Source organism: Lepisosteus oculatus, chromosome 12, assembly GCF_040954835.1.
Source record: "Lepisosteus oculatus isolate fLepOcu1 chromosome 12, fLepOcu1.hap2, whole genome shotgun sequence".
Lineage (NCBI taxonomy): Eukaryota > Metazoa > Chordata > Actinopteri > Semionotiformes > Lepisosteidae > Lepisosteus > Lepisosteus oculatus.
Genome location: NC_090707.1, coordinates 3,813,632 through 3,834,349, shown reverse-complemented (window position 1 = coordinate 3,834,349; position 20,718 = coordinate 3,813,632). Strand labels below are relative to the sequence as shown.

The window sequence follows — 20,718 nt, the reverse complement described above, 5'->3', positions numbered from 1 at the left end:
GCCAGGGAAAGCAATTTATATATATAATACTACACTGGCATTTTAGGCAAAATGTTATCGTGCAGTCACATAAAAAAATACCATTCATTAAGTTCACTTATTCTCAGATTTTATTTAGTTTCACACTGGTTAGTCTGTTCATCAGAAGTGTCCACCTGCTGCATATCTTCTCCTGGGGATATCACCTCCAACACTGTGGAGAAAACCTGACATCCCTGTGCATATAAAAGGAGGTGGTACTCGTCATTCTTCCTCCCTGAACCAGACCTGCAGTTAGTCTCCTGTGTGAGAGGGGAACAAATGGCGGGAACAAAAAAAATCCACCCAAAACCCTTCAACAACAACTGGACGTAAGGTGCTTTTAAAAAAAACGCAATCGGTATTCACCGAAAGATGAGAGGGTCGCCAACTTTGTGAACGGAGCTGAGGGGGGTTTCGGATGGTGCCTGCTTGGGCACGTCTTTTCTGGGGATCGGACTCGACCCGCCCAGATCGGACCTCAACCGGAGCCAGAGCCGCACCTGCGTGCGGAGAACCCCGCTTCAGCAGGGCTCTGGAAACGAGACCCAGACACCGGCAATTTTACTAAGGTCGTAGGTGAGAAGAGCAACAACGAGGAGGTTAGTTCCACGGAGTACATGGAGAAAACGACAACGTTCTGGCCGCAGAGCTGGTGTCGGGTGTGTACAGGAGGGGGAGTGGAAATAGGAAGCAAGCGAGTGGGGAACGGAATGGGCAACTCCGACGTGTACCCTCGCAGCTCATTTGCGGACACAGCTCTTCCCCCTTAACATCTTAATTAGGAGATCCCAGAAACGCCAGGGAATCCCCAGCCAATAACTTAGAAGGAGCAGAAAGAAGAGAATGCACGCATCCAGACACCAACAGGGTGCACCGTGCATGTTACTATTGTGATTTCAAAGGAAATTCATGCATTATTAAATGACAAGATAAGAATGAGAGAACTGATTTTCTAGTATGCGAATCTTGCTGAATTAAAAAAAGTTTGTTCCTATCTAAAGTCCAGTAACTATTTATCAGGTGTTGTAAGACCACCATCAATTCCAGCCTGACAACTACAGTCGTGTTAATACTCAAGTAAGACACGTTTGTACAGCAATTTACCAAAAATTTACTGATGCTTTTTAATATCCACTGCGACCCACAATGATTTTTCAAAATTCACTAGTGGGTGGCAAAATGAATTCTTTTTTACATAATGCACACTGCCAATTTCAAACACAAAGTGAAATTATCTCTTAAATACCATTCGCAAACGTTCCACAGACCTAAACAAAAATAAAAACAGCAAAGGAGTATTGGAAGAAACCTTGAAATTGACAACAAACTAGCATACTTCAATTTCTGAGCAGAAATAAAGACTTTAAACTTTACAGAACATTGGCACTAAATTCACAATATTTATAATATTGCTCTTATTTACAATGAAAACACTTGAGCCTTAAACCTTCATGTATGTGTATATATATACACACACATACAAATGTATATATATGGAAGTGTTACAAACTTTTCTTTTTACAAATGGTATGAAAAAATATTTTTCCTTAAAGTCCAACAGTCATTACTCTACTTTATGATTTTTTTCACGTCAGATTGATACATTCAGTTTTTGTACAGCATGATACAAGTAAACAGCTTTATATCCTTCTATAGACTGTCAGTAAAGAACAGAGATTTTCACAATATTTAAGTATACCCTAAGCAGACATTTATGAAGCCTATTTATACCACAGTTGTGCAGATTTAGAAAACATTTTTATAAGGAATACAATTATCATAACAATATTCTGTCACCAATTCAAATGTGAAGACCTACTTCTTTGTGAGCTGATCTAGGCAAGGTGTACTCAAATCACTGAACTGTCTTTCAAATGTGTGTGGTACCCATCCACCATGTGGTATAAATGGCTTTTGTAAACAGCTGCTTAAGAGACAATAATTCAATAAATGTAATAACTTAAATAACTGATTTAAAGCAATCTGCACCCCCTAGAAAGAAGGTTATCATACCTTAGCATGAGACTTCAGGAGTGAGGAACTCAACACATGAGTTTTGGCAAAACCAGCCTTAGAACTACTCTTAAAAAAATACAAGGTACTGTATATTGTTTTGTTAGTACTAAAAGAACTCCAAAATCGTCTCAGATCTATGTAATTATACATTAAGATATTAACTATCTCAGAAAGGAAATATTAGGAACACCGTTATCTTATCCTTTGTATACTGCATCTCTGAATGTTGCACTGATGACTGTTAAGTGCACATCTTGCCTGTAAGTTAGTTTTGCATCAGTGGCAAAATTCACTATTTAGAGGCAAAATGAAAAAAAGCACCAACCACCTTACTTTTCAGTTACTTTCTTTTCATAAAATACTTTATTAAACTTCAGAAAAACAAAAATGTCAAATTATCTTAAGTACTTTGCATGATTTAATTGTTCAAAATATTTAATTTCTGATTAAAATCCTATTACAAAATATTTACTGTACATTTTCTAGTTATCAGTTTCTCATGTTACCCGTTCTAATACAAGAATGAACATAAAATAAGGGATAACAGATTAATACTATTACTCATTAGTTTGTTTACACTACTTCAATACAAAATTAATTTAGTCGAAATATAAGCAGGTAACAGAGAATACCAAAAGAGTCAGAAATTGTTCAGAAGTAAAATACTTCCATTTCACACCACCTTGAATCCCTCTTTAATTTCCTGGCCACAATAAAATACTGAAATTTAGTTTATTCCATTCAAATTCAAAGCTTGAGAAGGAAATCTCTGCTTGAACCTTCATAAGGTGCAGCAATGTTAAAACTGAAAACTACGTTTGTAAAAAATAACCTGATTGCAGCCCTAAATGACACTAGTTTATTTTCTGCACAATGGACCTGACTTGTGGTTGGGAGACATTTACCACTTTCAACTATCGCTCCTTGAGCATGAATTGCAATAAAATGTACTTAATAATAAACTGCTGGCTTTGACAAAATCAAATGTGAAATTTGTGACTTGCTGGGCTCTTTTCATTCAATGTTCCAGTGACATGCATTCATTAAGTACAGGTACATTCTTTCCTACAGAGATCCTGATTAACAGACAGCATTTTAGTCAATGTAAAACTTCTGAGATGTGGCCCAATGTGTTTTTTTCCCTCCTTTGTTGATGTGGAAAAAACGGCTTAGTAATTGCAATGTTTTTGTTTTACAAAAATATTTAAACGCATGTCATTTTCCTTCTCATTTTAAAGATCTTAATATACAGCAAGGTATTTACAATGTCTAGTTTATGTACACAAAACCAAGAAGTGGCACTACAGATTTCAGCTTCTTCTACATGTGTTTTAGCAAACAATGGTACAACTGTATCACTTTTCTCTCTTCCCAAGCAGCATAAAGGCTACAAAGTCTGCAGCAAAGTACTGTCCATTCCCACAAAGGCCAAGGCAGTTCTTTTACAAAAATACATCCCACCCTCCAGTATTCCAGAATAACCTAAATATACAGCTTATGCTATTACTTTGTTTTGTCAAACAAAACTTGCAGGACAGTCAAAGGTATTTTAAATCAAATTGTCCATAACCCAGTCCTGATTTTTTAAAACAATATTCAAGTTTTATTTATAGGTTTTTACATAAATACTGAGAAATTTTGGACAGGTGATAGAAATCGGTTAAGCTTCAACTTGCTAACTTGACAGAAAGAGTCTCTTAAAGAGTCTCACAAGGGTCAGGACTTGTCGGCAAGAATGTTTAACTGACTCAGAAGAGGCCTGATGTGCCCTGATCAGCCAAGGCTCATCAGTCTTGAAGGGAAACTGCAGCAGGTAAAGGAGGGGCTTTATCACTACAAAGCTACGCTACACATAAAAACCTGCTGAACATCTACTATGAAAATAAAGTACTGCTGTTCCACTACTGGGAAAAAAACCAACTGATGCCACTGTCATCCACATGCACTGCACAGAAAAGATGGTAGGATATTTCCCCTTGAGTTACTGAGTGGCACACCTAAGCTTTAATGCGAGATAATTAATACTGGAAAAAAAACACTTCTTGAAATGATGTTAGGGCATGAAAACAAGCGGAAAAATAGTTTTGATTGTTCACAGTCAAGCTTGTTGCTGCTGGCATTTCCAAATCACCTACTGTATATATATTGACACTGTACAGGTCAAATGAAATGTTCAATAATTGCACACACACGTGTAGAAATCTCATAGAAGCACTGCTGCCAACACCAGGACTGGGTGAAAAAGGACAACTGTACATGTGATGCAGAATGGAAGCTGCTCAGAAATGCACTGACAATTTAAGGTGTCGAATTTGTTTAGAATAATGCTTAAGAACTATTAAAGAGTCGTTTATTCAAAGCATATTTGATAGGGTTAAAGAAATTAATTATAACGTATGCTTAAAGGTTCCAACACAATCTAGCATTTTAAACGGGTTCTATCACATGGACTAGAGCACCACCTGTGGAGACTAATTGACTGTACAAGCATTGTAAAACCATGACACACATACTCCTCCCCATAAAATAAAAACCTCAAATTAAAAGTCTACTGGGAAAACACCACACAGTTACTTAAGAGGAAAAATGCTATTTTTAACACCGTTTAAGGGTACTGTAAAAAGAAGCCACTGGAAGAGATTAAATCTAGCAGGAGATGCTCTGTATGGAAACCTGGCTAAAGCCTTTATTACAATTGCTCAAGTTTTAACACCATCCTGACAAGTCGGTCAATGAAATGAAAAGGGTCTTTATTACAGTTGTGTTCCCTACATTCTTTAAAAAAAATCCTCACAAAAAGAAACAAAAATCCTAACAAAGGTTTGAACTGAAAAAGCCTTAGTCAGGTGTCAGTTTCTCCACTTTAAATGCCCACCTGTTTAAAGGCAGAGATTTCAGACAGCAGCGTACCAAAGAGACTCTTCTTGTTAGGCAAAGCAGTTATTTACATTACAGGCAGGTATAAAGCTGGAAATGATATCATTCTGCTACAAAGAATAATTTTCCAGCAGTTTTATCTCCATCAGAGTGGCATTACCTACTAATCCACTGCAGGTACAATGTACATAAAGCCACACCAAAAAAGCTGCTTTCCCCTTTCAGCACCTAGTACCTATTGTCAGAACATCTGAGCCTGCTTTTCACTCCAAAAATTAAATAGGACCTAAAATGAAGCCAATTCTCTCACAGAAGACTAACAGGATATTAACCGCAGTAACTGCATTCATTTTAACTGATCTGTTAGCGGGCCTACAGGGAAAAACAAGATTCCAGATACATCTTGATTTAGTACAACTGGTTGACACAAACTAAAATTAAAACTGAGAAGTACTGTAAATAAGGGATTACAATAAAAGAGGAATATCACTCTGATAGATTTATGATGAATTTCAAGCATAGTGACTCATTTTTAACCCTGTGCAATGGCAACTATTCCACGTAAGTAAAATGCTTATTGAGAAGGTCTATGGTCATGTTATGGCACTACAGCAAAACTCCATATGCTATTTACCCTGAACACTCACTTTCCTTAAAGTACCTATCATCTTAGAAAGAAGCAAAATATTTCAATTTTTCACCAAAAACATTAAGTCTTCTACAATTTGTTTTTTTTTTCTCCCCCAACATAAAGTGCAACAGTGCTAAGTTTTCTCAAAAGTTCCAGCTCCCAAGTGGCCATTTTGACTTGATTTCCTTCTCGATCGTTTCCTGTGAAAATCTGCTTCCGGCCCCTGGAGTTCCGACAGCAAAGCGAACTCCACAGCCTTCCAGATTAAGACATCTTCCCCTTGGGTTACTTGTACAGTGTTGACTTGAACGGTTTCACCAGGCCTTCTTCATATACCCTTAAGATAGCTTCACAGACAAACCTGTACTGGCTCTGAAAAACAGCACAGAAAGAGCAGGAGATGCACGGTGAGGGTCCGTGAGTGCGACTCCATATGCATGTCCATATACGATACACTGGAACCGGGTCTTGTGTCAGGCATTGCTTGCTCTCTTTTGAAATCTACTGATGCAGTTTGCACACTGCTGGGTATTAATGAAAGATAATCACAAATCAAATTCACAAAAATAGCCTCTGCTTATTTTGAACCTTTCTTCATTGTGGAACTCACAAACTGTAGCTCCCAGGATCGAAATATTAAAAATGTTGAGTCTTATATTATGGCCGTGGTGACTGTTCTGTGTAAAATGATGACACACAATAAAGACTTAAAAGCTTGTCTATAATAATTGTATCTATTTTATAGAACTTATCTATTCATCAGCTTAGACAGTGGAAGAGATGTGTTCCTTGTTCCAGGTGGTATCGAAAAGAAATGCTCAAATTCTGAAGAATTAAACAATTATTAAGTAACTTTTAAAAAATCTATTTTACTTTGCATCCTAAAGCTATCTGTCCTAAGCTTCAAAACCTCTTACGAGAGTTTAGAAAAATAACATTGCACAGTTACTCAACAAAGATCACTGCGGGGGGAAATGCCATACTTACAGGGGTTTGAATCATCATAGCCCTTTGATCTCTCATTGTTCTGACAACGTCTAAGGGATAGACAGGCTGGTTGCATTCGATCAAGCACATAGCTGTTTCCATGGTGATGAGCACTCCGGTCCGGCCTATCCCCGCGCTGGAAGACACACAAGGGAGAAGTGAGTAGTGCTCGGAATATCGGAAAAACCCTGCAGAAATTTCACTGAATGGGTGGGATGGGACTGGCCCATGTAATTTACAAACAAATCAATTTAAATATAGATATATTAAATACATCTCGGAAGAAAAGGGACATGACGAAAACCGACTCACCATACGATTAAGATTAAGATCACTTTATAGGCCATATACCATTTCTTGTATTAGGAATTTGTCTTTTCGCAGACCCCAGCTTGCTCTCCATGAGTCACACAGGCAGGGAGAGAGAAGCTGGGGGTCAGAGCGCAGGGTCAGCCATTTATACGGGGCCCCTGGAGCAGTTGGGGTTAAGGGCCTTGCTCAGGGGCCCAACGGGGTAGGGTTCCTCTGCCGGCCGCGGGTTACGAACCCAGCTCCACAGCCGAAACGCTGCGTCTCTTCCCTTTCCAGCAGGGAATAAACCTTTCCTTGTTCCTTTGCAGCCTACACCTGCTGACGCAGTCGCTTACTTGAACTTCTTCAAAACAACATGTCCAGCCACAATCACCTACGGCTTCACACCCTGAAGTTGTATTTGTACTGCACGTAGAAGGCAAGTGTTCCAAGGATATGACATTACCAGCAAGGAATAAGGCACATCCTGATGGACACGCAATCTATTATGCACAATTTTAAACATTACTGGACCAAAATTGAAATATAGATTTGATTACTTATATTTCCAGATGACGGTGCATTTACTGTACATTACAAAAGCTACACTTACAATAATGATTAAAGTATACCAATGATTACAACGACATTCCTTGTCTTGTAGATGAATGAAAAAAGCTCTCTTTTGTGATTTTAGGAAAGTATCCACTGAAATAAATCTTAAAATAACTAGTACCCAGTTTAGACCACATCTCATTAATCATAATCATTACCAAATATAGAGATCATATTCTGTATTACAGGCAAATCACGTGATTGTGGTAAGATTTAATTACAGTTGTGGTGGTTCAATTCCTAACCAGTGTAATAGAAATACTGCAATTCTTTAAATAGCAGACACTCCCTTCCTCATTCACCAGCCAAATATGCACTGGGTATGTGACTATGTCATACAAGCATTAAGCTAAATGAAAGCTTTAATTATCATTAAGCTTTTAAAACCTATAGCTTTCATTCTAAGAGCTGGAAAACAGCAAGGTTAATTACAAAATGGGCACACTCCTCTCTGCAAAACCCATTGATAGCCTATTAATGACATGGTCCTGTGAAAAGAAGTGCTTAGTAATCTCATAATAATGACAATAACAAAAATATTAAAACTGAAGCTGTCTGTCTTCAGTACCCAATCCAATTAAAGCACACTGAAAAGAATAATAAGTCAACCTGAAAAAATAACTGAATATAAAATGTCCAATAAATAAGAACATTATGGCCATACAAAACTGATGCAATCATATGGCTACACTTCACACAAAAGCAACGTGCAAGCCACAATGCATGTAGTAGTACGTAACCTGAAATTGATCTTTGGACTACTTCAAAATGCTAGGCCAGATCAATATCCGATACTGTGGACAAAACAAAATGTTTCATAAAAGGGGGCAAAAGCACGGATGAGGTAGTTTTTCGCAGGTTCTCTGTTTCAAAGGATGTGTCAGAATATTCCTCCCCACTATGCAAACGCAACAACCCAAGAAGTTTAGAAATGACTGATTTCCCCGGAAATGAAGAATCCAAAGAGAGCCGTATTCACAGGGCTGGAGGAGCCGAGGGCACAGGGAGCTGTTTACAGCAACGGGACGATCGCGCCCCTTCGCCATGACTGCTAGTAACTCTCCGTCCACGTCTCCGTCCACATGGGGGCGAGGTACAACGCCGGCACCCAGCCGGATCACTGAAGACCCCACCGGACACCTCGACAGGGACTCTGAGGCGCGACTTCATTTCGAGTGAACAGAGCACGCCTGGAGGTTTCCTGCTGTTCACCGACGCAGGCAGAGCTGTCCCACTGACTGCACGACGGGTTCCCCCGTGGAAATCCCGAAGGGAGCGCAGGCCTCCGGCCGTCTCTCAGGGCTCACCTGCAGTGCACCACCACGGGCTCGTCCTTGCCCGCTCGCTTGCGGCGCACCAGGCTCACAAAGTCCAGGAAATCCGTCGAGTCGTCGGGAACGCCGTGGTCCGGCCAGGCCACGTACTGGATCTGAGTCAGGTGGCGGCTCTCGTTGCTCTGCCCAGGGCGACAGGACAGACAGCAGAGGGGATTACTGACCGCGGACAACCTCATAATCACCCTCAACAAAAAACAGGAAGAAAACAGGAAGGAGTGACAGAAGGCGCGTCTGTCGCTGTGCATCCTACCTCCGAGTTTGTGAGAGTCATCTCTCTAACCAGGAACGCAGCATTCCCTTCTTCAGAGAGACAGGTGATCTGAAAACTGCCGTAAGACGCACTCCCAGAAGGATTCGGCCAGTACTGGTGACACTTGATCTAAAAAGAAATCCATTGAGTGTCAGCCATTATTTGACACCACACCCTCGGCCAAGTTAAACAGACAAGTTTGGGTTAAGGAATGTGACGATAACCTCAACTGTTTTGTTAAATTTCCATTTCTTACCCATTCCAACATCTAGCATTGCATGAAACTACCTGCACATACTTAGGTTTTTCAGATCGTACCCAAGGACATGTGACCCCCAGTACAGGCTCATGAGGCACATCTTCACAACACCTTTGAGCGCCTAACAAAAACCCTCCAAAAAAGTCTTATTGGGATAAAATAATGCGGTCAGCTTTTTTCCTTATGACGACCACAGAAACGGAAAGTGACAGGGAATGAAAAGAACGTACTCTGCCTCTTTCCACCTGAGTGGTCAGCATGACCACCATGGAGGAGCCCTGTTCCCACGTCATCTGCCAGAAATCTGGGCAGGTGTTGGGCAGAGGACCCTGGCAGGCGATGTACCGATTAATGATGCTGGAGGAGGGGATCTCCATCTGAGAAGCGATAAAAGCACAACAGAATGAGGATTATTTAGGGGCTAATTCATGTTCAGAAGCTTCCTTTATCGGGGGTAAAATGATACTTCAGTAAGAGACAAAAGACCCCCGGTGAAACTGTCTCGCCTTCTCCCCTGGAAGTTGGAAGGGCTATTTCAGAGGTACCGAGGACAGTTAAATAATCGGTTCCAAGTGAGCAGGCTGGTGACAGTTTTTTTTTTCCCCATCGATGTACCGATGGAGAAAAGTGTTGTTTTGTAATTCGGTCTTAGCAATTCTTTAACCAGGGACTCGGACGATTAGGCTATAAAAAATCCCGAAAACAGGTGGAAACGTTCTTCTTGACACTACAGCCGAAGCTTGATGAACGGTGGCACAGCTCACATGCCGCAGACTCTCCTAAGCGAGCACCAGATCACCTTTCTGTTGTTACAATGCCCTAACATAGCCGACATGTAGAAAAAAAGTCCAAAACACTTACATTTATGTAATTTGCATTGATATAATCATCCGCACCCTTCAGAATAACCCGTGTTGCATCATCTAAAACACACAAAAGGTTCAGAGCATTACCCTGCGTGTGCCACAACACACTCCGAATTTCTCACAAAAATCGGAACAGTCATACTCACACGGGGAGATGTCTCTGTAGCGGTTTTTGGAAATGTTCTGAGGTAATTTGGCACAAGACATGGTCATTCCAGGCTTTTTCCGGTAAAGTTGCTAAAAATGAGATGAAAGACAAACGTAAGATTTCTGCAGCTTCAGTGCAACCGAATAAACAAAACCAACTACAGCTGTTTTTCATGAATTTACATAAATCATGACTAATCACCCCAGACAAGCCTAATTTAGTGGAATATACATCTTTTATTAGAATACAAAAAGCTCATGAGAATCCTTTGCAGCTTTTACCGTACTAGCTTCAAAGAACGTTTTACTAACAGTGCATGACCAACTTACCCAAACAGGAAACTGTTGAGGCCGTCTGATGAAAAACAGGAAGCAATAGGATTTAATTTAGATACGTGCCTTCCGTACCTGCTGTGGGAAACGTTTTGTATACCAATACTTCAAACACTGTATCTGGGATCTTAATTCTTTGTTTTATTATTATCCACATCTCTATGTTGAAGAAATGAAAACTTAGTAGCACTTTGGCTAGTCTTTTTTTCTTAAAGTAACTTCTGAAACCAGAAGCTCTTAGTTTCCACTATTTAGTCCTTTAAGATGAGAGATGCTTGCATGCATTAAAAATTAATTTGTACATGAATACGTGACCGATCCAATGTGAAATTTACATCTTCAGGCCACATCTATTTTTTTTTTGCTGCCAGATTGTTCATTCCTTTGGCTAAAAAATTAATCCAAGACAAACCTCATTTCAAGTTTGCATTCTATAATTTTTTAATTCACAGGTAACTGTAAAACAGTTGCACAGAGCATTATTCATTAGAGAGGACTAAACCAGCAGTGAGACAGAGCAGGGACCCAACGTAAGTTACACCCTGAATCTAAAAGAGGATGCAACACGGGGAAATCAGCAGTTACAATACCGTATGTTTGAACCGCAGGTATACAAGTAGAATTAAGAGTTAACAAAGGGTGTCTGGGATCTGATCAATGTTCTTTAATGGCCTGTGAGCGCAAAAATGTCAAGTTTTGCAAATATTTTCCCCAGTGACAAAAACTTGTATGCACTAAACTGCGTGTATGTAAAATTGTAAACCTGAAATTGTTCTTTGTTAATATAGTCATCCTCATAGAAGCATGGAGATCCAAAAGACAGGGACAGCGATTCAACGAGTGTGGAGCGAGCAGGAGCAGGGAGGTACGAGACTGCGAGAGCAGAGATATCGATGATCGAGAAGCGATAATAATGCACACGGCCAGTCTCGTGCGGTCAATTTAGCATTTTTCAATGAGTTGAAATGAGTTTGTTTTATCATCATATTTTTGGGGGGATTTAATGTTTTGTGCGCAGTTCAATTTCCTATGTACACTGATTTCATAACCTGTGTGCGAGCACAGCGTAGAGGAAACACTGGATCCGACCCTTGAGGGGGGTAGAGCAGCACAGTGCAGCTGATAACAGCTCTTTCGATTTTGAAGCCTGAAAGACTGATCACAGGGTCTGCAGTTACAATCCTGGCGTTTGCACACACCTGGATTCACCCCAGAGCCAGGGAGGCATGGGACTGCAAGAAAGCAAGGGGGCGGTGGGGATACCGGGACAGGGGAGGTGGAAGGGCCGCGTGGGAGACGTGAGGCACAGTGGAAATGCAGGAATAACCCAGCTCTGCACCGCAAGCGCGATGATTGAAATGGGAGGAGAGACTCACATCGAACTGAGCTAGGACAGCGCCGTTGCTCAGGCCTTCTTTTAACTGCAGCATCGAATCTCGCCAGGCATCGTCGTCCAGCTGCGTGGGATCCAGGGCGGATTTCTCCGGGATGTACTGGAAGTCCGGCTCATTCTCCATCTTCTCTTCCACGACGTCATAGATAGCTGGAAAAGACCACCACCAGCCAGTCCTTAACCCCAGTGCTCGGTAAGCCCCACGGCTTTGGCAAAAAGCAAAAGCAAAACCGTAGTGTTCTCCAATAATCTACCAATCTCAGCTATGGCATGAAGGCTGCAGTTTCCAAATTTTAATTGGCATGGCCAGTTAACTCCAGGTCACCCACCATTGGGTCGGACGAGCAGAATGAGCTCCCCCGAATGGCTCTCGCAGCTGGCCTTGATGAACATGACCACCTGGTCGTGGGTGTGCTCCGATATATCCCTGCCGTTGATCAGCACAACCTGGTCGCCTTCGTTCAGGCGGGGGACACACAGGTCCGCCTGGAATTTGGAGGAGAGAGAAACAGCCAAGCCTGCATCAACACGGTGGCAATGTCATATTAAAGCAGATTTAAACCCCAGCTACACTACAAGCCACAGATTTCAAACACCGGCAAGAAAAAGCCAGTGTAACAAACAGAGCAGCTCAACCCTAAAATTCAGACACCACGAGGACTTCACTGGAGACAAGTGTGCTTCGTCTTAGCCTCGTGAGCTCAGTACCTCGCCAGGAGATGCCCGTGACATTGTTCTGAGCCAGCAATGCTCACTCTCCTGTAACACCCAGACCGGCACAGCAGGCATATCAGAATGAACAGGAGTGCGCTTCCTTACCATACACAGACCAAATCAGAACTGCAGCACGACTGGAGAGCTGCAGTTCATCTGTGCATGAGAGCACAGACCACGGGGCAGTAAAAAAGCGTTTTCTCTGTGTCACGTTAATTTATAGTATTACCACTGCTCTGCAGGCGGGCCACAGAAAGAGCTGCACATAACACACAAGAGAGCTGCACCGACAGCAGCCCGGCTGTGTGAAGATCAAGATCAAGCTCATCCCGTTTGGGAAACCAATACATACCGATGTTCCCGGCGCCACTCGAGACACAATGACAGGCATTTTCTGATCAGAACCACCCTACGGACAAAAGCAAAATAGTTAGAAGCATCCACCTTTACATTTAGCACCTGCATCTAAAAGTCCTCAGAGTTAAAAAAGGAGGTACCTTCACATTGAATCCAAAACGGCCGTGCTCATCTGGCCTCATTCTGATAAGGACTAGATTGTCATGTGGAACAACCCCATTCAGCTATAAAACACATCACAGGGACATGCATGTAATACACATTGAAGAAGCAGTGTTTGCTGGTCAGTCCTTCAGACACAGACATTTCACAAGTCTCTGAATAATAAAGCCAGATCTGGACTGAGAGCTGAAAGCAGCAGTCATGTACACAGCCACAAGGGCATGGTCCTGCTGTCACAGGAGAATTTTCCTCAACACAAACATGCTGTGTTTCCTCCTAAAATGTAGACGAGGAGGGTACGCTATTTTAAAGGAGAAATAAAAAGAAGCAGATATACAGTCACCTTCCTGAAATAATCCTCAAACTACAAACTAGGGAAGTGTGGCCTGCCGGATACTAAACATAACTCAAGGCAAAGGAGAGGGAGTAGAAACAGCGCTTGGAAAAACTGGTTTTGGGTTCAGAGATTTAGCGATTCCAATCGGATCCAGAGAGAGAGGGTGTTTTGTGGTCATTTGTGAGTTTCACTGTGCTTCAACACTCGAAACAAACACAGAGCAGGCTGTGCACAGGACTGCAGAAATCCACGTTCTCCATCTGGGTCATGTTTAGGCTGAATAAAAACGCTTTAAGATTATGAAACCAGATCTTAAAAGGATTTGAAGCATAAATAATGCTTAGGAAGAAAGACTGAAGATGCAGAACCCCCTAAAACAAAAAGCACATTGATATTAAAAAGACGTACAATGTCCTAGTTGTCCATTTCACAGCCCACAGCTGACACCTCAACAAAGAGAGGCATTCTGCACAAGATGAAAGAAATCTTACCATTGATTTTTCTGATGCGAGAGGAACATCATACATTTCATTAATGTGGTTATCCAGTTCCTGCTGGGAGTGCGACTGATTTATCTGGTTGTAGATGTTCTTTCTAGACTGCTTGGGTGGTAGTGCTGGGGGCTGCCCATCTACAGTTGTCTCTTGTGACCTCAAATTGAAATCAGGCAGCAAAACACCATGAGAATGAGTATAAACATGGCTCAGGAATATGCAGCTCTGAATATTGGAAAAAACAAGTGGAAACATATGCAACTCGATTCACAGATCACAAAACTATTTTTTAAAACGGTGTATTCCCAGTTGTACGTTTGTACAAGTAAGACAATATAAATAGTGCAAGTGTCATGTCACTGTTCAGACGGTTCACAATTCATCAGCTGTGCCTGAGAAGTGCCTGAGAAGTCACGCCAGTCCACACTACCAGGATCAAACCACGCCCTCATGCACAATGGTGTAGATTTAAGTTAAGCAGAACCAGGGCCCAGAACAGCAAACTCATTTGATTTGTGACACTAGCCAGGTCAGAAACCTGGGTTCCTAAGCTGACGTTTCAGGAGAAAGATTCCTTGTCTTGTAGAAGCAGAAAGAGTATTTTAAAAGCCTGGGAAATCCAATCCGAGAGTATCCGAGATGCCGGGCTGAAGTGAAGTGGTTGCTAGCTGGCCTCAGAAAAGCCATGTCTCATCTGTCCTTTCAGGAAATTAAAATGCAAAGAAACAGGGAAGAAACACAGAACCTCAAGATAGATAGTTGGGCTGGCTATGGGCATGCTCTTCTGAACTGGTACCTAACAAATGCTGCAGAATTCATCGTTTAGATAATAAACTAATTTCAGAAGCTGTGTGGTCCTTTCTAAGAAGGGCGATGCTTTTAATGCATTAAACCTTTACCCACTTTTGAAGTGAAGTGCTGCCCCCTTTCTCCTTTTGTTTATTCTTCTGCTTACAGAAGACACTCCCTCCCTTGTGTCACTGTAATAGTAGCATTTTTCACTAGACCTTCAGCTAACAGGGTTTGATCCAAATGACAATGCAAATTCTTTTGGCTCCCAATCATAGAGGACAAAAAAAGGATCCCGGGATGCTACCAATCATATAATTAAAAAAGGTACGAAATGTGACAGATATTTATCTTTCAGGCTATATAGAAACAATGCAAAGTGTGTTTTTGCTGCATCAATTTAGAATGATTTATACGGGCTCAATGCACTGTTTTCACTTGGAACAACTCGGGAAAAAAATCAGATTTTTAAAAGTTAGTCTGTGCTCCACAGGCAGTCCTGCAAGACTATGGTGGTTCCTGCAACGTTAAGGTTGATCACCACACCATGTCCTAATCTGAGCACAGCAGAGTGCCTTCAGCAACAATACAAATGAGAAAGAAAGGGCCAGAATCAGGGAGAGGAACATCTGTCATAAGAAATGGGCGGCCTCCTTAATTCAGCTGTTTTTTTTCTCAGCACAATGGCTAGAGGAAACTACTGTCACTGGATCAACAGAACCAAGTGAAGCAGAAGGGATTTTTTTCCCCCAGAACTCAGATGTACAAACCATTTGAAGTTACCCTTATCCTAATCAAAGCACATCTAAAATCAGCACCGGGATAAAAAAAAATAGTTTTTTTTTGTTAAATAAGTAATTTAATGATGCATCCTACTGTAACATATTAGCATAACAAGCTCTGAGCATTAACAATAGTGCCATGGGCACAGGATGCAGCTCTTGATGTGTGCCGAGCCAAGACTGAGCCTCATTATGAATGCTTAGATGACAGCCATGAAAGCAGCCTATTTTGTAGTCTGAAAGCAGAGCATGCAGCTACAGCCTTAGGCCATTTACATAATAAACAATAAAAAAAATTAAAATACACAGCATTGCTGGATTGGACGCCACTAATAATGCCAATATGTATATCACATACCCCAGCACTAAAAATGTTAATGCCAATATGTGTTGTGGAAGTTTATTAATATCAGCATCTGCTGTTTTTTTACAATCCCCTCTACATTTACCAGAGAAAAATCTGCCAAGCTGCTTCTGAAACAGGAAGAGAAAAGGGAGGATCTGTTCAGCTGCTTCGTACAGCACAACACTGCTCGGACCTATTAATAGCTATGCATCACCCAGTAATGCAAACTTAACGTTTAAACAAAGATGACCTGTCTTACGTAAACAGCCCTGAGACACACATTGCAACACGGAGGATGTGGGTCTTAGAAAACCTTTGGTTACTTGACAAAAAGGAAAATCTGCATGTTTTGAAACATTGGGGGGTATTTTTAAAAACGTTTATGATGAAAAAAAGACTTCATGCATTCTAAGCTAGTTTCCTGGACTCAAACATAAGAGTCTGTGAATCGGTCAACTTGGAAACAGTTTCCAACCTGCACTCAAGGGATCCGCCTTGCACACCGAAGAATGGAAAATGGAAAACCGGGGATGGAAAAGCGAAGCAGCTGACAGGGCGAACGATCATTTCAATCTTACAATGAAAAGAAGCGGCCATGAACCCCCAAAGGCTCTCGCCCATGATCACGGGTTCGAGTCTGGCTACTGCTAGCCGAGGAGATTCCCCCGGTACCAGCTCAGCGTCAACTGGCTTAGCACCTCCAAAGCGAGAGAAGGAGGGTGTGCACGTTTGGCCTGGGCAACACAGCGCCCCCTGTGGCCAGCACATGACCTGCAGGACTAATCAAGCTGTTGGTGTAGAATCAAAATACTACAGCACCCATTACAGCACATGTTAAAGTACCTATCTTTTTTTAGGCACCTAAAGCACCCATCTTAAACATCGAAACTATACATAATGATTACCAGGCCCTCTTAAATATTATCTAGCTTACCGTTTTTGTTTTTTTTTTGGCTAGGAATTAGTGGAATGCAGAAAGAAAATGGACATGCAGAAAATCCACAGTGGAAGATTGTCAGCGTCAGAATCGGGCGTTAAAAGTCTGACGGATGAAGACTGGAAACTTACGGGGAGGAGTCCAGGCTGATGCTGTTGGCCTGCGTAGAGGAAGGGGACTTGTGGTTGGCAAAGACTTGACTCGGGGACGTGTGGATCACATGGTCAACCAGATGACCCACCGATGAAGGTCGCAGGCGAGTTCCTTCTTGTGCAAACATGGAGTTCCTGCTGAAGGCAGGACAGCACACAGTGCAGATTACAGTCACACCCGCTGCGCGGTTAAACACCACTAAGACCATTCAATCTCATTTTTATTTGACATGGATAATTTAAGAGCTTTTAAAACCGAGAACAGAAAGCACATCTTTACCCAAAGACTTGCGGAAGTGTGGAACAAGATGCCCAGAACGTTGCTGGAGCCAATACTCCGACTTCTTTCAAGAAACGACTGGATGAGATTCTGGGATCGATTAGCTACTGACTACCAGGCTAACTGGGCCCAATGGCTCCTCTTGCTGTAACCGTTCTTATGTTCTGAATGACACCCATGACAAAATTACGATGAGTAAAAGTACTCAATAAAAGTAACAGTGAAATGATCACCAGTTTTTAGTGGCTTGAATACAGGTGGCAAGTTAAGCCGGTTTTCGAATACTTTCAGACCCAGCACTACGTCAACTCTTTCTCCATTTGCAAATCAGATCAGGAATGGGTGAATCTGATAAGGTTTTTTCATTTGGAAATTTGGAAATTTTCTTTTCTTTCTGCATTCCTAGTAATTAAGAACAAATCTGTGCAGAGAACATCACTCATGATCAAGTCCGAGAACAAATCCTGCAGCGCCCAAGTAGTTAAGTCGAGGGGTTTTCATGAAAACGCGCCGGTGTCCCCCAGGGGAGCTTGCTGGTGGGTGTGTGGTGCAGGGCTCGCCGGCGAGGGGCTCACTGGTTGGGGGTTCCAGGGGGGGAGCGCGTCGGCAGGCTCTGGGTCTCCAGCCGCTCGTCAGAGTTCCTGCTCATCGTTTCCCAGTCCATCCCACTCATCAGCTTCCGGGCCAGCGGCTTGCTGGGAGACCTGCAGGGGAGGCTGGCTGTGATCTCAACGTCGGTCCCGCGGCTCATCGCGGCACAGGCGCGGAGACGGGACCGGTTTCGGGATGTGGCAAAGGGAACATCGCCCACTACTACTCCTCCAGAGCTGCGAACCGCGGCGGGCTTGTGGACCGAGGCACAGGCCCGAGAGCAGACCTCTGACCCCTACCAGATTCTATCCCGAGCCTTCGGCACTGAAAACTGAAAAATGTCAATTATTCTTCCTCATCTCTGGACAAATAATACAACAATCAGTGTTGCAGCAGCTTCCCACTAAGAAAAGAAGAATGCGACAGAATCCACAGCTATTTTGTTTCTTCAACCCATGTGCAATCACTTCCCTGCTCCGTACTGGAAAGCCCTGCTATCCTTGGCTGACCTCAGTATTACTTGAAAACATGCACACAAACAGTATAAAAGACCCCTTTCTCAGTCTGCGACCTGTAAAATCAATTTTAACATGTCCTGTAAAACGTTCAGCGGGAGAAGAAAACAACAATTCTTGTTTTTGGCTGACCATCAGCAGGATATTTGTTAATCTGGGGTCACACACAGAGGAAGCCAGGGAGATGCTTTAAGGTCACTTGTTTTTTTTTCCTTAGCATAATTCTTTTTGCAATGCAGATTTTTTAACAGCAGGAGGCCATAAGACACATAGCAATGACATATTAAAACCTTGCTTCAATCAGTCTGCATCAACACACACAAAGCCCGGCTGAAAACAATGCTGAAAACAGATCATCTCCACTGATAATCAAATGCAAAATGTCCTTTTTCAGACCTGAGGCTAAAGAAAAGCCCTCCAGAAGAATAGTTAGACGTGTTACGGTGTTCCAAAACAAAGATGTCTTAGAGGTGATTAATTAGAGGGTTAACAAAGTCAGAAACGGCACAAGGGTAAACAAAACAGACAATTCCACAGTGCAGTGGCCGTGGAAGAACGATCTGATCAGGAATCCTTGTGAGCATTACTAAATCGTCAGCACACTTCGGACCGTTAATGTATACAAGCGTGATTAATTCTTGTGCTATTTTAGAAATCTGCAGTCCTCGACAGACAGCCTTTAAAAACACAAGATGCATGTAATGGGACAGAAGAAGATGTCTTTCTTCATTTCACTTAGCTACCACGAAAATGTAGGGAACTCCACCCTCTGCAAGCTATTAGTTTTTGTTACCTATTTTTACCCTCTAGACTGGCAGCAGTCACAGCTTCCAGCACTAGCTGGTTACAGCCGAATACCAGACAGTTTTATCTCATGAAAATACAAAATTAGATGCTCTTATGTTCGTAAGCAAACCGCGTGCAAAGTATACTGCTGACCACAGCACTCCAAGGTTGTCATTAAAACAAACGTCCCCATCCTGAGACGGAATTCTGTCAAAATCCCTGAGTTTTCTGTCGTATACCTTCTCCCCAGCCACCCCCCTCCCCAAAAACAAAACATTAAAACACCTATTTCCTCTAGTAGGAACCTATTTCATTAGCACACAATATTAAGTTCCAGCGTCAGCTCATTTATAATAAAAAGCACATCTCGGGCTTCCTAACAACCATTTACATTCACTATAGACACATCACTCTACTCCAACTAAATATATACTCCATCCTGCGTCAAAGAAACACATTTTGCTTGTTTCATTAGGTTGTTAAATGTCATTACCTGCAGCATGCATCATACATACACACAGGTTCAGCCTTCAGAATGCCTTTGCTTTCTGCTGCTTGTCAAGTGGTGTTTTAACATTACTTTTGAACCTGCAGGTCCCTCCCTCTCATATCGGCTTGCGTTTCCTGTATAACTTGGAGACTTCTAAGAAGGCCTAACCACAATGCATGTCTATGCTCCTCAAAGCTCTACAATGGAACGACCTAATTGGTTTCTTTTAACATAGCCAGGACTGCTTTAGAACACTCTTAATACAGACAGGCAAAACCGTGCAGGTTAGTAACTGCTTGAAGAACGTTTTCCACGCTGATGTTTTGACTTTGTGCACACACATTAACTATGGGCTTTCTTGCACGAGCACAAATGTTAATAGCAAAAACTTTCTATAGAAAGCACATAATTTCTCATTCTAGTCTGTTTTAACAAAAAATTCAGTTACAAACACAGAATACAGAAGGATGAGAAGTTGGAGATTTGTCCGATACTTGATACATACATCTCCAAGCACACACCTTGAACTGTACTATACATATGATCAGAGTACACAGTACAGAGTGCTATACAAATCCTGGACATTGTACATCAATCACAAAAATCTGCATTTCTGCATTCAAAACTAGTTTTTTCCTTTAGTGGTGAAAGTGATCAGATGTGACATGAGGAGTAATCCATGTTACTATTACTGCAAAAAAAAAACTCCGCAGTGCATCCTAATCCAGACAGGTTATACTTTACCTGGCAAAAACTCTGTCCTTGATCCCCTTCTCCTTGCCATACTGCACAGACTGTACTTCTGTCCTCCCGCTGGAAACAACAAGGACAGGGATGGTAAAGATGCTTGGTAAAACCTTGTTTTGTTACACCAAGTTCAAATCAACTTCAACATCCGCCACATGACGACGGATCCAAAGGAAGCATTCTGCCAAACAAACATTACTCAGCTCTGTGGGTCTG

At 42.0% G+C, this 20,718-nt stretch overlaps 1 protein-coding gene across 10 annotated transcripts in view; it reads right to left on the bottom strand.

The window, feature by feature from the left end:
• Window positions 1-365: 365 nt before the first annotated feature.
• The window catches only part of ptpn4a (protein tyrosine phosphatase non-receptor type 4a), a 65,102-nt gene continuing 44,749 nt past the window's right edge, over window positions 366-20,718 (bottom strand). For 8 of the 10 annotated variants that reach the window (XM_069196670.1, XM_069196671.1, XM_069196673.1 and 5 more), the window contains 15 exons: window positions 20,500-20,568; window positions 17,949-18,077; window positions 17,073-17,231; window positions 14,085-14,244; window positions 13,235-13,318; window positions 13,090-13,146; window positions 12,353-12,509; window positions 12,007-12,173; window positions 10,297-10,387; window positions 10,146-10,207; window positions 9,515-9,661; window positions 9,026-9,154; window positions 8,746-8,894; window positions 6,533-6,668; window positions 366-5,917 (listed from right to left, as the gene is read on the bottom strand). In XM_069196670.1, coding sequence (XP_069052771.1) covers window positions 5,831-5,917; window positions 6,533-6,668; window positions 8,746-8,894; window positions 9,026-9,154; window positions 9,515-9,661; window positions 10,146-10,207; window positions 10,297-10,387; window positions 12,007-12,173; window positions 12,353-12,509; window positions 13,090-13,146; window positions 13,235-13,318; window positions 14,085-14,244; window positions 17,073-17,231; window positions 17,949-18,077; window positions 20,500-20,568 — 1,783 coding nt within the window. In that variant the 3' untranslated portion in view covers window positions 366-5,830. The remainder of the gene's footprint in view (window positions 5,918-6,532; window positions 6,669-8,745; window positions 8,895-9,025; window positions 9,155-9,514; window positions 9,662-10,145; window positions 10,208-10,296; window positions 10,388-12,006; window positions 12,174-12,352; window positions 12,510-13,089; window positions 13,147-13,234; window positions 13,319-14,084; window positions 14,245-17,072; window positions 17,232-17,948; window positions 18,078-20,499; window positions 20,569-20,718) is intronic. The other 2 variants (XM_069196669.1, XM_015358490.2) reach the window with 1 other exon arrangement.